General features: G+C 53.1%; 3 protein-coding genes across 3 annotated transcripts; 2 read left to right on the forward strand and 1 right to left on the reverse strand.

Annotated features, from left to right (window-relative positions):
- Positions 1-619: 619 nt before the first annotated feature.
- HMPREF1120_01435 (ABC multidrug transporter SitT) lies at positions 620-4,502 on the forward strand (the record flags this gene model as incomplete). The annotated part of the gene is made up of 2 exons (XM_009155454.1): positions 620-1,421; positions 1,474-4,502. The coding sequence occupies 2 exons, from the start codon at positions 620-622 to the stop codon at positions 4,500-4,502; spliced, it is 3,831 nt and encodes a 1,276-aa protein (XP_009153702.1).
- A 1,301-nt stretch (positions 4,503-5,803) lies between these two features.
- HMPREF1120_01436 (uncharacterized protein) lies at positions 5,804-7,498 on the reverse strand. The gene is made up of 3 exons (XM_009155455.1): positions 6,773-7,498; positions 6,584-6,719; positions 5,804-6,524 (listed from the first exon to the last, which is right to left on the reverse strand). The coding sequence occupies exons 1-3, from the start codon at positions 6,860-6,862 to the stop codon at positions 6,118-6,120; spliced, it is 633 nt and encodes a 210-aa protein (XP_009153703.1). The 5' UTR covers positions 6,863-7,498; the 3' UTR covers positions 5,804-6,117.
- Positions 7,499-9,353: 1,855 nt separating this feature from the next.
- HMPREF1120_01437 (glycosyl transferase) lies at positions 9,354-11,570 on the forward strand (the record flags this gene model as incomplete). The annotated part of the gene is made up of 1 exon (XM_009155456.1): positions 9,354-11,570. One exon carries the CDS (start codon positions 9,354-9,356, stop codon positions 11,568-11,570), a length of 2,217 nt encoding a protein of 738 aa, XP_009153704.1.
- Between the last annotated feature and the right edge of the window lie 1,149 nt (positions 11,571-12,719).

Consider the following 12,719-nt stretch of genomic DNA (forward strand, 5'->3'; position numbering starts at 1 on the left):
TTATCCCTGACCCCGTCCGACTTTCCCGGGATCGGAGCGTACGTGTTGTACAACAACATCCTTGCAAACTGCCTTGGCTCGAAGTGATGCCGGACTTGGTAATGAGGCCCGGTGGGGAGCCTGGGATCATGGCGATTGAGTTTCCAGGTGACAGGCCTGTGACTCCCCAGTTGCAACGAGATGCTGTTGCTGCAGAAGGTAGGACAATGGGCGATCAGCCAAAAGAAAAAGCTCACTGTTCGTCAAATAGTACGGTGATCAGACTCCCAGGCAGGAGGTGCTTGGATTTTAGTCCTCGCTAAAAGTGATCATGCCACCGCAGCCAAAAGATATGGCAGTCAATGTGTCTGACGCAGCAATGTCTGGCGAGGCTGAAGCCACAGAAGACACCAACTTGGCACACCATACGCCTGACTCGCAAAAAGCTGAGAAGGCTAACTCGGTCGGTCCTACCATGCCCCCATACCTGCAGCCTCGCAGAAACATCCTCTAACAAGTGTTCCAGCCGCTTCTTGTTTTCATCCAGCTCCTGCGCTATGCTGGCTCGACATGGCTGGACATTGGCCTCATGCTCGTCGGGAGCATATGTGCCGCAGCCTCAGGAGTTCCCTTTCCGTTGATGGCCATCCTATTTGGAGAGCTTGTCAACGACCTTAATGGGGCTGCATGCGTCGTTGATGAAGCGGGCGATGCCTCCTCTTACCAATCAGCCGTCGACGACAAGGTCATTCAGCTGGTCTACATTGCCGCAATTGCCCTAGTCTTGATCTTTGTCTATGTCGTCTGTTGGAGTTTCCTCAGTCAGAGGCTGGCACACCGCTTGCGCGAGCAGTATTTTGCCAGCCTCCTCCGTCAGGACCAGGCTTTTATCGATCAGCATCAGGCAGGAGAGGTCTCTTCCCGTCTCAATGGAGACATCCAGGCCGTGCAGTCTGGAACGTGCGAGAAAGTCGGCATTTTCATCGCCAGCATTTCCTTCTTCATTGCCTCATATGTTGTTGCATTTATCAAGCAGGCCAAACTGGCAGGTATGCTTATATCCTTGGTCCCTGCATTTCTGCTTGTGGCGGTCATTGGAGGCGGGTTCTTCCAGAAATTTGCAAGCCGAATGTCAGACGGCGTAACTTCAGCGTCAGGTATTGCCTCCGAGGCGCTGTCGCATATTGCCGTTGTCAAGGCCTTTGGTGCCGGCCCGCGACTCGAGAAGAAGTTCTCGGAGTATCTTTCTGTGAGCCGCGACAATGCAATCAAAAAGGGAACAGTCGCCGCTGTTCAGGCTGGAATGTTATACTTTATCGCGTACTCAGCCAACGCTCTTGCTTTCTGGCAGGGTAGCCATATGGTGGCTGACTTGCTTTCTGGCCAAAGCGGTGGCTCAACGGTTGGTGAAATCTATACTGTTGTTTTCATTCTTGTGGATGGTATGTACTTGAGTAACTCATTGATTTACTCCGCTGATCATCTCTGTGCTAGCATGTGTGATACTGGGGTCAGTAGCACCTTTACTACCGCTGTTTGGTGGCGCCGCCACCGCTTTTGCAAAGTTGAAGCAGGACATCGACCACAAATCTCTCCTTGATGGTACTCTAGACCACGGCGAAAATCTCCCGCCAGAGACCCCGGGAACTGTGGAATTCCGCAATGTTTCCTTCGCATACCCATCGCGCCCCGGGGAGACGGTGCTGAAGAACGTGAATTTGCTCTTCCCGGCGGGCAAACATACGGCGATAGTAGGACCGTCTGGCAGCGGAAAGTCAACTATTGCCGCCCTGTTATCTCGGCTATATGACCCTATACAAGGGAGTGTGCTGTTCGATGGCCGTCCTGTCTCAGAAATCAACATCCGGAATCTCCGAGGCTTCATCAGCCTTGTGCAGCAAGAACCACTGTTGCTCAGCCGATCCATCCTGCAGAACATTGCACTGGGTCTAATCAACTCATCGGTGCCTTCGCACCAAGCACTCAGGGAGGAGCTTCTCGGACCGAAACTAAGCACTATCGCAGTCGAGACGACAGATCCGAGCAAGATGGAGCAGTCATACGGCCCCTTTGTTGCCGAGATTGTCCGTCTGGTGCAGAATGCTGCACGTCTCGCAGACGCTGATAGTTTCATCCAGCATCTTGACCGGGGCTATAGTACCCTAGTTGGATCCGGTGGTCAGTCACTGAGCGGTGGCCAGAGGCAAAGAGTCGCATTGGCGCGTGCTCTGGTCCGTGATCCCAAGATATTGCTCCTAGACGAAGCCACAGCCTCACTGGACTCGGCAAGTGAACAGCGCATTCAAGCAGCCATCGACCGAATTGCAGGCACCAGGACTGTGATATCGATTGCGCACCGGCTGTCCACCATTAGAAACGCGGACAATATCATTGTACTGAAGGCGGGTGAGGTGGTTGACCAGGGCACTTACGATGAGCTGGTGGCCCGGCCTGGCCTGTTCGCAGACATGGTCAGTCTCCAGGCACTGAACAACCCGACCCAGAAGCTAGACAACGATCTACATTCATGTTCTAGCTCGAAAGGAAACTCACTAGATATCTCCAATGAGAAAGGTGAGATGGGTGCTCATCCTCGTGCTAACGGACAAGATGAAAAGTCGTTGCCAGCGGAAGATATGCCGACCGACACAGACTCCAGCTCTAGCACGGTCACCCTGAACTCGACACTCTCGCCTTGGGCGGTGATAAGAGGAATGGGCAGGTTTGTCAGACCAAGTCTAGGCTGGCTGGTCATGGCCATGTTTGCGGCCACCATTGTCGGATTGACGTTCTCGGCGGCCGGATTGATATTTGGGCATGTCGTCGATGCGCTGAGCCCATGCAACAGCAGCATCAAACGCATATTATACCTTGGCCGGTTCTTCGGGGGTATGCTGTTCATGTTGGCATCAGTCGAGTTCTTCGCCAATTTCATCAGCTGGTCGTCCTTTGCCGTAATGGCCGAAAGACTACTGTACACCCTCCGGGTGCTGTCCTTCCGGTCATTGCTAGCCCAGGAGATGGAATGGCACCAGTCCACGGCACAGGACCCGTCGACGCTGTTGTCCATCATCACCAAAGACAGCACGGCGATCGGAGGGTTCAGCGGCTCGACCATGGGCACCATATTCTCGATCCTGATCAACTTTGCAGTTGCCATCATCCTCTCACACATCATTGCCTGGAAGATTGCCATCGTGTGTCTGTCAATGGTGCCAATCCTGCTTGGCTCTGGTATCATGCAGCTGTACAGTCTGGCACGGTTCGAAGAGCGAAACTCTAAGGCCTTCGCCCAGTCGGTCGGCATATGCATGGAAACGGTGACCTCGTTCAAGACGGTGGCGACATACTCTCTCGAACATGAAATTCTGGAAACCTACAACCGAGCCCTCAGCGAGCCGCGCAGCCAGATCCTGGCCCAAAGCATCTACACGAATTTCTGGCTGGCGATCGCCAACAGCACGGGGTTTTTCGTGTATGCGTTTGCGTACTGGTGGGGATCGCACCAGATCATCAAGGGGGAAAACACGCAAAAGGAGTTTTTTATTATTCTTGTGGCCATGCTGGTGAGTGCCCAGCTTTGGGGCCAGATGTTCAGTCTTGCGCCTGAAGTGTCGCGAGCTCGTGCTGCCGCGTCCCGAATCTTGAGTCTGATTGGGGCGGACGGAAAAAACAGTACGCACGACGGCATGCTAGATCAGGGTCTTCTCGATTCACCCACCTCCAGTCAAGACGTCGAAAAGAGTGCAGCAGATTCAACAACAACGACAAAACCCACCGGCGGAGCCAGCGTGGCATTCAAATCCGTCTACTTTTCGTACCCCTCCAGTCCCAACGTTCCCGTGTTAAAGGGAGTTTCATTCTCCATATCGCCAGGCCAATTCTGCGGACTCGTCGGCCCATCCGGCGCAGGCAAATCGACCATCATCAGTCTCTTGCAGCACATGTACCGACCTACCTCAGGCAAGATAGAAATCGACGGGATAGACATCACCCACCGTGATTTCCGGGACGAAATGGCCGTCGTGCCACAAGACAACGCCTTGTTCAGCGGCAGCATCAAATTCAACGTCGGGCTAGGAGCACGGCCAGGCCACGAAGCCACAGACTCTGAAATCCAAGAAGCATGCAAATTGGCAAATATCCACGACACCATCATGGCCCTGCCGCACCAATACGACACGGAATGCGGACCTAATGGATCCCAGCTTTCCGGCGGTCAGCGACAGCGTCTGACTATTGCTCGCGCCCTGGTTCGGCGACCCCGGCTGCTTTTGCTCGATGAGAGCACTAGTGCCCTGGACGCGGAGACCGAGCGTGCCCTCCAGGATGGATTGGAGAAGGCGATCCGCGAGTCTGGCGTTACTGTGATCGCCATCACGCATCGGCTGCATACGGTCACGAGAGCAGATGTGATTTTTGTCGTTGAGAACGGGACGATTGTTGATGCGGGCAGTCATGCGGAACTTATGTTGCGCAGTGAGAGTTATAAGTCGAATGCGCAGCGGCAGATTTTGCAGTAGAGACGAAGGCCGCAGTACGAATAAGTTCTCTGGTACTCGTTACGGTTACGAGTACATTTGTTTATGTCAAATCACAAATTACCCTGTGCATGATGACTTGACACTGGATGAAGCAGGTAACCTACTGTGACAGTTGTACAATTGTACGTACAAGTACCTACCTACCTAGATACCCCGGTCGAGCTACAAGGTAGTTGTGATTGGAACAAGCTTCAAGTTGTTGACAGGTGTCAAGTTGAGTTGAGTGTGTCTTCGGATGTAAGGTACAACAACAACAAAACAATCAATATCCCGACCGTCAGTGCTGTACCAGGCACAGGCACCGAACCTACCTAGGTGCCAGTGTCGGGTCCCCTACAACCACACACACATCCTGTAACACACACACCCACACACACACACACACACACACACACACACACACACACACACACACACACACACACACACACACACACACACACACACACACAATACGCAAAAGTTAGAATTTGGGGGAATATTTACCTAGGTATGGAGCAATCGATAGATTCTGGTGATCATGGGCAATGGATCCTCGGAGGATTCTCTCCTCACATGACGATACCTTACAACGTAGCTACGGTAGTTCCTACTACCTAGGTAGCTATAGGTTCTAGTTCTTGCAGATCAAAAGAAAAGCTTTTCTTCTGTGTGCCACTGCCGGCCGCCAGCGTGCCTTTCTCGAACCGACGATGATGGATGGTGATGGTGGTGGTGGGCTCGGATGCTCAATGCCTGATCGAGATGGTCGGCCGAGGGAGGGTACCGAAGCTAATAAAGCTATGGCACCCCGCGAACCACCCATGTTGACCACCGGCAGTCCGGGACGTTGCAGGAAAATGCAACCTTGAAAGCACTGGCACAATGCCAGTGATCGACTGGATTGGATTGGGTTTCTTGAAGCTTCTCCCCGTGGGGCTCCCGGACAATAGTACGGCTCCACTATGGGGGTAAGGTTGTACCTTTGATGATTTTGGCTGGTTGTTTGCACAATTATGATGTAGCACTGGCACTGGACTTGTAGGAAGCACACGAGCCGAGGTGGTCACATGATATACTTCACAATTATGCCGAGGCGACTCGTGAGGCTATGTACATGTATCCAACTGAAGACAAAGCTGCTGGCATGTGAAGTGTTGAGTAGGTAGCTACCTAGCTTAGCGGCACAGACTCTCCTTCTGGCGCTCCCAGGCACTTAGTGACAGGGTTGGGATGCAGGGATTGTACTGTAGCACCTACTACTAGTCAGCTTTAGGACAACGAGGAGCGGAAGCATGAACTTCCTAGCACAATGTGGTATTTTGGTCAGTCGGGTAATAAATGAGTACTATGTTACTATGTACTGGATGTCTTTGAGTTGTTTGAAGTTAAGAGAGTGTCATATAGGTAGTATCGCAACCTATATATTATAGTGTAGTATAATATGTATGTATGTACGTGCATACAGACACATCCATGCCAGTTCAACTCAAGTTGGGCCCGACAAGGGTATGCGGCTGTTGTTGTTGCTACTGATGCTTTTGTTTACGCATCGGAGGATGGACTTCTGTTCGTCACCGCACCCGTCATGGGTGATACTCGAGTGGTATCGGGTTTATGCGGCAGCCAACAAGCCGACGGCAAGAGCGCCCATCAGGCCAGACATGCCAACGGTGTTGGCGACACCGGCGTTGCCCGAGTATTGGGCAGGGCTGGTCTGGGCCGAAGTGGCAGCAGCAGACTCGGTCTGGGACGCAGTCTGCGAAGCGGCCGCGGAGGAGCTGGAGCTGGCAGCAGAGCTGGCGGCGGCGCTGCTGGACGTGGCAGCAGCAGACGCAGACGAGGCCACAGATGATGCGGCGCTGGTGATGGACGAGGCCTCAGCGCTGGCGGACGAGGCGAGAGATGAAGCTGCAGAGCTGGCGGCCGGGGCGGTGGCAGAGCTTGCAAGCGCCGTTGCGTCAGGAACGTTGATGGTCACGCCGTATGCACTGCAAAGGTTCTTGGCAAAGTCAATGGTTTCTGGTAGCACATTCTGGTTAGTCTGGCTGGGTATGAAAGGATTGTCTCGTACCACTTACCCTGAACCTCTTGGGTGTTGCAAAGGGTAGGAATCAACTTGACGAGACCGCTGACGAAGTCGTCATTCTTGCAAATGCATTCAATGTCGGTCAGACCGCATCCAGAGCTGCTGATGGCGTTCAAGATGGGGGATTGCTGTCCTTGTCGTCAGCACCAGTACCATCATATGAGAAAGAAACCAAACTTACAGCGCATTGAGGCAGGCTCGTGATGTCTTGAGCAAAGGCAGGAACGGCCAGAGCCAGAGCAGCAACCGAGGCAACAGTGAAAGACTTCATCTTGGATGTTGGTTATTGCGTGATAGTAGTGACTGTGGTGGTCAACGATGAATGAACGAACGACGGATGTAGTGTAGAGCGGTAGCAGACTTGGTCTCGAGAAAGGGTAGAGGAGTTGAAGAACGGCCGGCCGACCAATATATGATTGGCCCTGTGGCTGCCCCTGTGTGTATACATGCCTAGCTTTCTGTGGCTTGAGGTCTGGTCGTGCCGCCGAAGTAGGAGGGACGGAGACCTATCCTGCTCTCTTTGCTTTCTTTGCCATCCGGTGTGATGTCAGAGGCTTCCTACCTGCTGTGCCAGGACTCGCTCGCTTGAGGTTCTGGCCTTGGGAGCTTGACGGCTGGGCAAGGTGAAAATCTCTCATCTGGTGAGCCAGTGGGTAGTGGCGTCTGTTGCCATGGTAGTCATTGGGTTGGAAGAAGTGGTAGTGCGAACAGATCACGGACAGCTCAGAGAATGTGTCGCTAGTAGATGCCAGCAACCCTACCTAGGTACTTTGAGCGTGGAGTCTGGAGAGACTGACAGCTTGGCGGTCCTGAAGAGGCTGCCGGTGGTCGGCGGTCGGTGGACACAGGAACAGAAGTACTTTGATGCCAGTACCGTCGGTGGGTAAACGCATCAGGCAAGTAAGGCACCTACAACGTACTTTTACGTAGTATTCGTGACATGTCGTTTCAATAATACCGGTCAGGCATAACATCGCGCTTTTCCGCATTCGGTTACCGCACAAAAAGCAATCCGCCGAGGTGCCAAGACTGCCGCTTAGTCATCTGATAAGCCAAACTCGACGACCAGATTTCACACCGGGGCATATCACATGTACCTTGTAGCTACTACTGCTACTCTACCTAGGTATGTAACCCCACGACAACAAAAGCGATGAGCTGACTTTCCGCTTCACCGCTTGTGGAGCCGGAGCCGAAGCCGAAATGGCTGCAAGGGTACCATTCCCTAGCTCACAGAGGCGCCAGGCCGTCCTCTTTGGTCGGACTCAGAGCTTCGGCCAGCACTGCATATCACTGGCAAATCTTCCGCCGCAGCCTGAGTCCCCCGGTCGGAACCCTCACTCTAGCTGATCGGGGTAGCATGGGGCCGGGGGAGCTCCCGGACTGCTACTCAAACAAGGATGTACGGCCGAGTCGTTACCTAGGTAGGATGACATTGTATGTACAACTTATGTCAAGTCAAGCAGGGCCTCATCCGATAGCATACCGCCTTTCAGTGCTGAAAGCTTGACTGTCGAGGCGGGGACCTGGATATTCGCTCAGGACAGAATCAATACTTCCTTCTGAGTTGGAAGCGCACTGCTCTCTCGGGAACCCTATCGGACACACCGTCCAAGCTATTCGTTCCCTCTGGCGGTCTGCCATCAGCTTGCAACCATTGCTTCCATATGGAAGCTGCCAATGGAGAGGCACAACTCAGCCAAGTTATAGGCTAGTCGGCGCTAGCGGCATATTCAAGAACCCCAGCCTCACAAGCCTGCATAACTAGCAGTCAACGGCAGGAATATGTCTCAGTCCGTTCACCAAGGGAGCGGACCTTGCCGGCCTCTCACACCTTCCCACGATCTATCGTGCAGACTCAGCCGGCTCAGATACCATTCAAGCAGCGCACTGTACCCACTCCGAAGTCGGCATGTGACAGTCATCGCCAAGTGGGATTCACACGCCGAGGCTTGTACCTACGGTATGCAAGGCTCTGTTGCTGGGCACGATGATCGAAGTTGCCTACCACCGTGATCGAAGTTCCAATTTGAACAACTCACCGTGACGAGATCCCAGATAACGGTTCAAGCGAGGGTCAATGCCAGCTGACGGGCGGTTGACAAGACGAACAAGCAACTTTGACATGCCTTACTGTCGCGTGCCTTTGCCCCAGAGGTCAAGCTAACACACCTTCGGGATCTATGCAGCCACCCGACTCACACTTTTATGTGCCCGGCTGGGTAGTATGCAGTACTACTCCACTGTGAGCTAGCATAGCTAGTCATAGTGACGCAGGTGGTTCCGGTAGGTTCGTTGATCTCAATAGTCTCTACACTATCTAGCATCCGGTACACAAAGGCTGGTCGAGACTAGCACCTATGGTACCTTGCGAGCTACACACCATGCCTACCCTGACCTGAGGCGGGAACGCTATCGGCGCCGGCTTCAAAGAATACCACATGCTGAACAGCCAAATCCATGATGGCACAGTCCGCACCACCCAAAGTGTATGTCGCGATGCCCAAGGTACCTCATGCGGCCGCCGGCCTCGGCTTATCTTTTACCACTCTCACATTGGGTCCCGATCCATCGAGAAAGCTACAGCAATAGCGTGACTGGGTGAAGTTAAGCAGGTAGCTTGGTCTAGCTACCAGAGCTCTATTCCCCTCATCTTCGCGAGGCAAGCTTCGACTTTAAGCTCGTCATGAACAACTTTCGACCAAATATCATCCTCAACGCCTGACACTGGAGGGCTCACAAATCCTGCGTGCGGCGCAGCCATGACACTCCCACGAGTGAACTCGGGCGTGTTTGGCCGTATCAGACGGCGAGTGTCAAAGCAGGCTTATCGAGGGCTGTCCATCTACGTCTTTTGCTGCGCGCTCGTCGTCCTGGTCTTGTCGCAACTCAGTTCTTACCATACAGTACCAGCGAACAAGCCATCCGAGCTGGTGAGGAGGACTTCATATGAGTACCAATCGACTCTGGCAACTGGAGCGTTTCCCAGGAAAATATGGCAGTCATGGAAAGTCGACCCATTGGACTTTGAAGAAAGAGACTTGACATGCGCACGGTCATGGGTCACCAAAAATCCGGATTATCGATACGAAGTTTTGACCGACAGCAACGACGTGCAATATGTCGAGGAGCATTTCGGGCCCGACGGGCTGAATCGTCCTGATATAGTCCACGTCTACCGGTCGCTTACGGCCAAGATTATCAAAGCCGACTTGTTGCGATATCTGGTCATGTATGTTGAAGGAGGGCTCTATGTCGACATCGATGTAGAGGCGCTGAAACCCATCGACCGATTCATCCCGGACAAGGATCGGTTCAGGGAGCAAGATATTGATATGATCATTGGGGTCGAGATTGATGAGCCGCAATTCGCAGACCATCCAATCTTGGGCCCAAAAGCTATGTCATTTTGTCAGTGGACGTTTATGTGCAAGCCACGGCTGCCAGTTATGCTGCACCTGGTCGAGAATATCATCAACTGGTTATACGAAGTCTCGGAGCAACAGGGCGTGCCTATCTCGGAGATCTCGCTCAACTTTGATGATGTGATTAGTGGCACTGGGCCGTCGGCGTTTACAGATGCCGTTCTGGCCGAGATGTCGAAGCGCGAGAAGAAGGAGGTAACCTGGGAATACTTTCACAATATGGACGAGTCGCGGCTTGTCGGCGGTGTTCTCGTCTTGACCGTCGAGGCTTTTGCTGCTGGCCAAGGGCATTCGGACTCAGGGACGCACAACTCCCGTAACGCATTGGTGAAGCACCATTACCATGCCTCGGGCTGGCCGACCCTGCATCCTCGATACAAGCATCCCGTGTATGGAGAGGTGGAAGCTTGTAATTGGGACCCGGAGTGCGTGAAGCTGTGGGATTTCAGCAAAGCTGCGTTTGAAGCTCTACCACCGGAGGAGCAGGAGAGACAGATTGCGGAGAAGGAAGCTGCAGAACAAGCACTCATGCTGGAGGAACAAGCCATGCCAGGAGATTTCCCGGGCTCATTTGATCTTGCGGTCGAGCTTCCTCCCCCACAACCTGAAATACCTGAACTACCTGAAATACCCACAGAAAATCAACCTCCTGAGCCAGTGCCGGAACCAGCTCAACTGAAGGCCCGACATCTGAAGGGCCCACCTCCGCAGCCATTGATCAATACAGTCGCCCCCAGCAACTCTATTCTACCTACTGTATCACCATCCGGATCGTGGAAACCTAACACCGTCGCAAGCTTTACTCCAAGTCCCACGGCTTCGGTTCCAAAACCTTGGTGGAAGCCCAAACCAAGTGTCAGCTCGCCTGTCAAACCGTCAGTCTCGCCAATTTCAAGCTGGAATTCAAAGCCAAACACAGTGGCAAGCACAATCACCCCGACGGTGTCACAACCTTGGTGGAAACCAAAACCAAACACTGTTGCAAGTGCCGTCACCAGTGCGAGCGTGAGTGCCAGTGTGACAGTGTCGCCTTCTGGATGGTGGAAACCCAAACCAAAACCCAACACTGTCGCCAGCTCGATCCCGAGTTCCGCTCCAAGTGTTACCGTCTCACAAAAGCCCAACACTGTCGTAAGTGTCAGTGCCAGTCAGACAGTATCACAGCCGGGGTGGTGGAAGCCTAAACCGAAGCCTACCACTGTCTCAAGCTCGGCCCCAAGCCCAACAGTATCACAGCCTAGCTGGTGGAAGCCCAAAGCAAAGCCCAACACCGTTGCCAGTGCCAGTGCCACCGCAACTGTGACCGTACCACAACCTCACTGGTGGAAGCCCAAACCAAACACAGTTGCAAGTTCAGTGTCGCAACCTGCACCGGTCAAACCGTCGTTGACGGCAGTCTCTCAAATCCCCGCCCAACTTACAGTGACGCCGAGCGTGCAGCCATCATGGAGACATAGCAAGTCGCTCTCCGGGTTCGTTACTGTCTACTCGAGACCACCCACGCCACCCAACAAAGAACATCACGGTTGGCCACCCAAAGGTCATCACGGTTGAACTATTTTCGCAACTACGACAGGTTCAGTTTTCCATGATTAGTACAGCACAGAAGAGATATCCCTAATGAAAGGCGGCGTGCAGCATAGACGAAGGTGATGAAGAATAGACTCCTCCTCAGGACAGTCCAAAACGCAATAATTAATGAATTATAGTACAATTTTGCTCAAGCTTGCCAATTTACTATTCTGTCCAGTACTCAAACTTTACACAAGGCTACGCAGTCATTCGTCTCGAGTATTAGAGAGCCGATGATCTATCGCATGCGCCCTTGGCGTTGTTGGTCAGATATGACCATACGAGCATGTCTACATGTTTCATGTCATCTTCATGTTGTCACATTGTAGCGGCCACAGCTGCCATTCGGCCGCATCCGCCGTCGAGGGGCAATGCGAGGAACCGTCAAGGTCTATCAATCAGACGCAAGTACCGCCATGAACACGCTACTATCATTCCTGAACGGCTCTGGTCGGTCAGTCGTCGACAGCGCAGCATGACTGATCAGCTGCGAGCGCCGAGTTCTTCCACTTCTCACGATCGCTCGCCGCTCTGCCATCCCGAGTCCGTCATGCAGTGCTTCGTGATCAGCTGCAATCAATCTTGCTAGTGGTTTGGTTCCGGGGGCACGACGGGACGCGATATCGCAAGGCCCGGGTCTGCTGCTGCTGCTGTGGCTTCGTGTCTTCTTCTTGGCAGAACACGGTGCCAATGCCAGTGGCGGACATATTTCGCTCACCGCAGCTCAGTATACAAATTGCACTACCAGTGCACGCCATACTTTCAAGCAGTCCCAGTCCGAAGTCGGCTCATAGCCATCGGAGATGTGCAAAGTTTGGCAATTCCCGTTCCCAGCCTCAGTTCCACGACAAGGATCGGGTTCGATTCGGGCAGTCCAGCTCAGCTCAGCATTCGCTCGCTCTCCGATTTACATCTTGTAACCACGGTATGACATCCCTGTAAGGCCAAATTGTGGAGCAGACCTCTGAGTCCACCTGCAGTCATGCATGAAACAGCTACGGCGGGTAAGGTTGAAGTATAAACTAAAGATATCGTATTAACGTTACCAGCCTTACAGACCCGTACCAAACGCCCATTTCAAATGACACAACTTTCCATCTTTGGTCTTTTTGCGAGCTCGCTACCAGTAAC

Source organism: Exophiala dermatitidis, assembly GCF_000230625.1.
Source record: "Exophiala dermatitidis NIH/UT8656 unplaced genomic scaffold supercont1.1, whole genome shotgun sequence".
Classification (NCBI taxonomy): Eukaryota; Fungi; Ascomycota; class Eurotiomycetes; order Chaetothyriales; family Herpotrichiellaceae; genus Exophiala; species Exophiala dermatitidis.

Bases quoted from the DNA above. Each gene is read 5' to 3' on its own strand.
- HMPREF1120_01436 (XM_009155455.1), bottom strand. From the start codon at position 6,862: ATGAAGTCTTTCACTGTTGCCTCGGTTGCTGCTCTGGCTCTGGCCGTT. The intron at 6,720-6,772 runs GTAAGTTTGGTT...CGACAAGGACAG, and splicing joins CGAGCCTGCCTCAATGCGCT to CAATCCCCCATCTTGAACGC. The intron at 6,525-6,583 runs GTAAGTGGTACG...ATGTGCTACCAG, and splicing joins CAACACCCAAGAGGTTCAGG to AAACCATTGACTTTGCCAAG.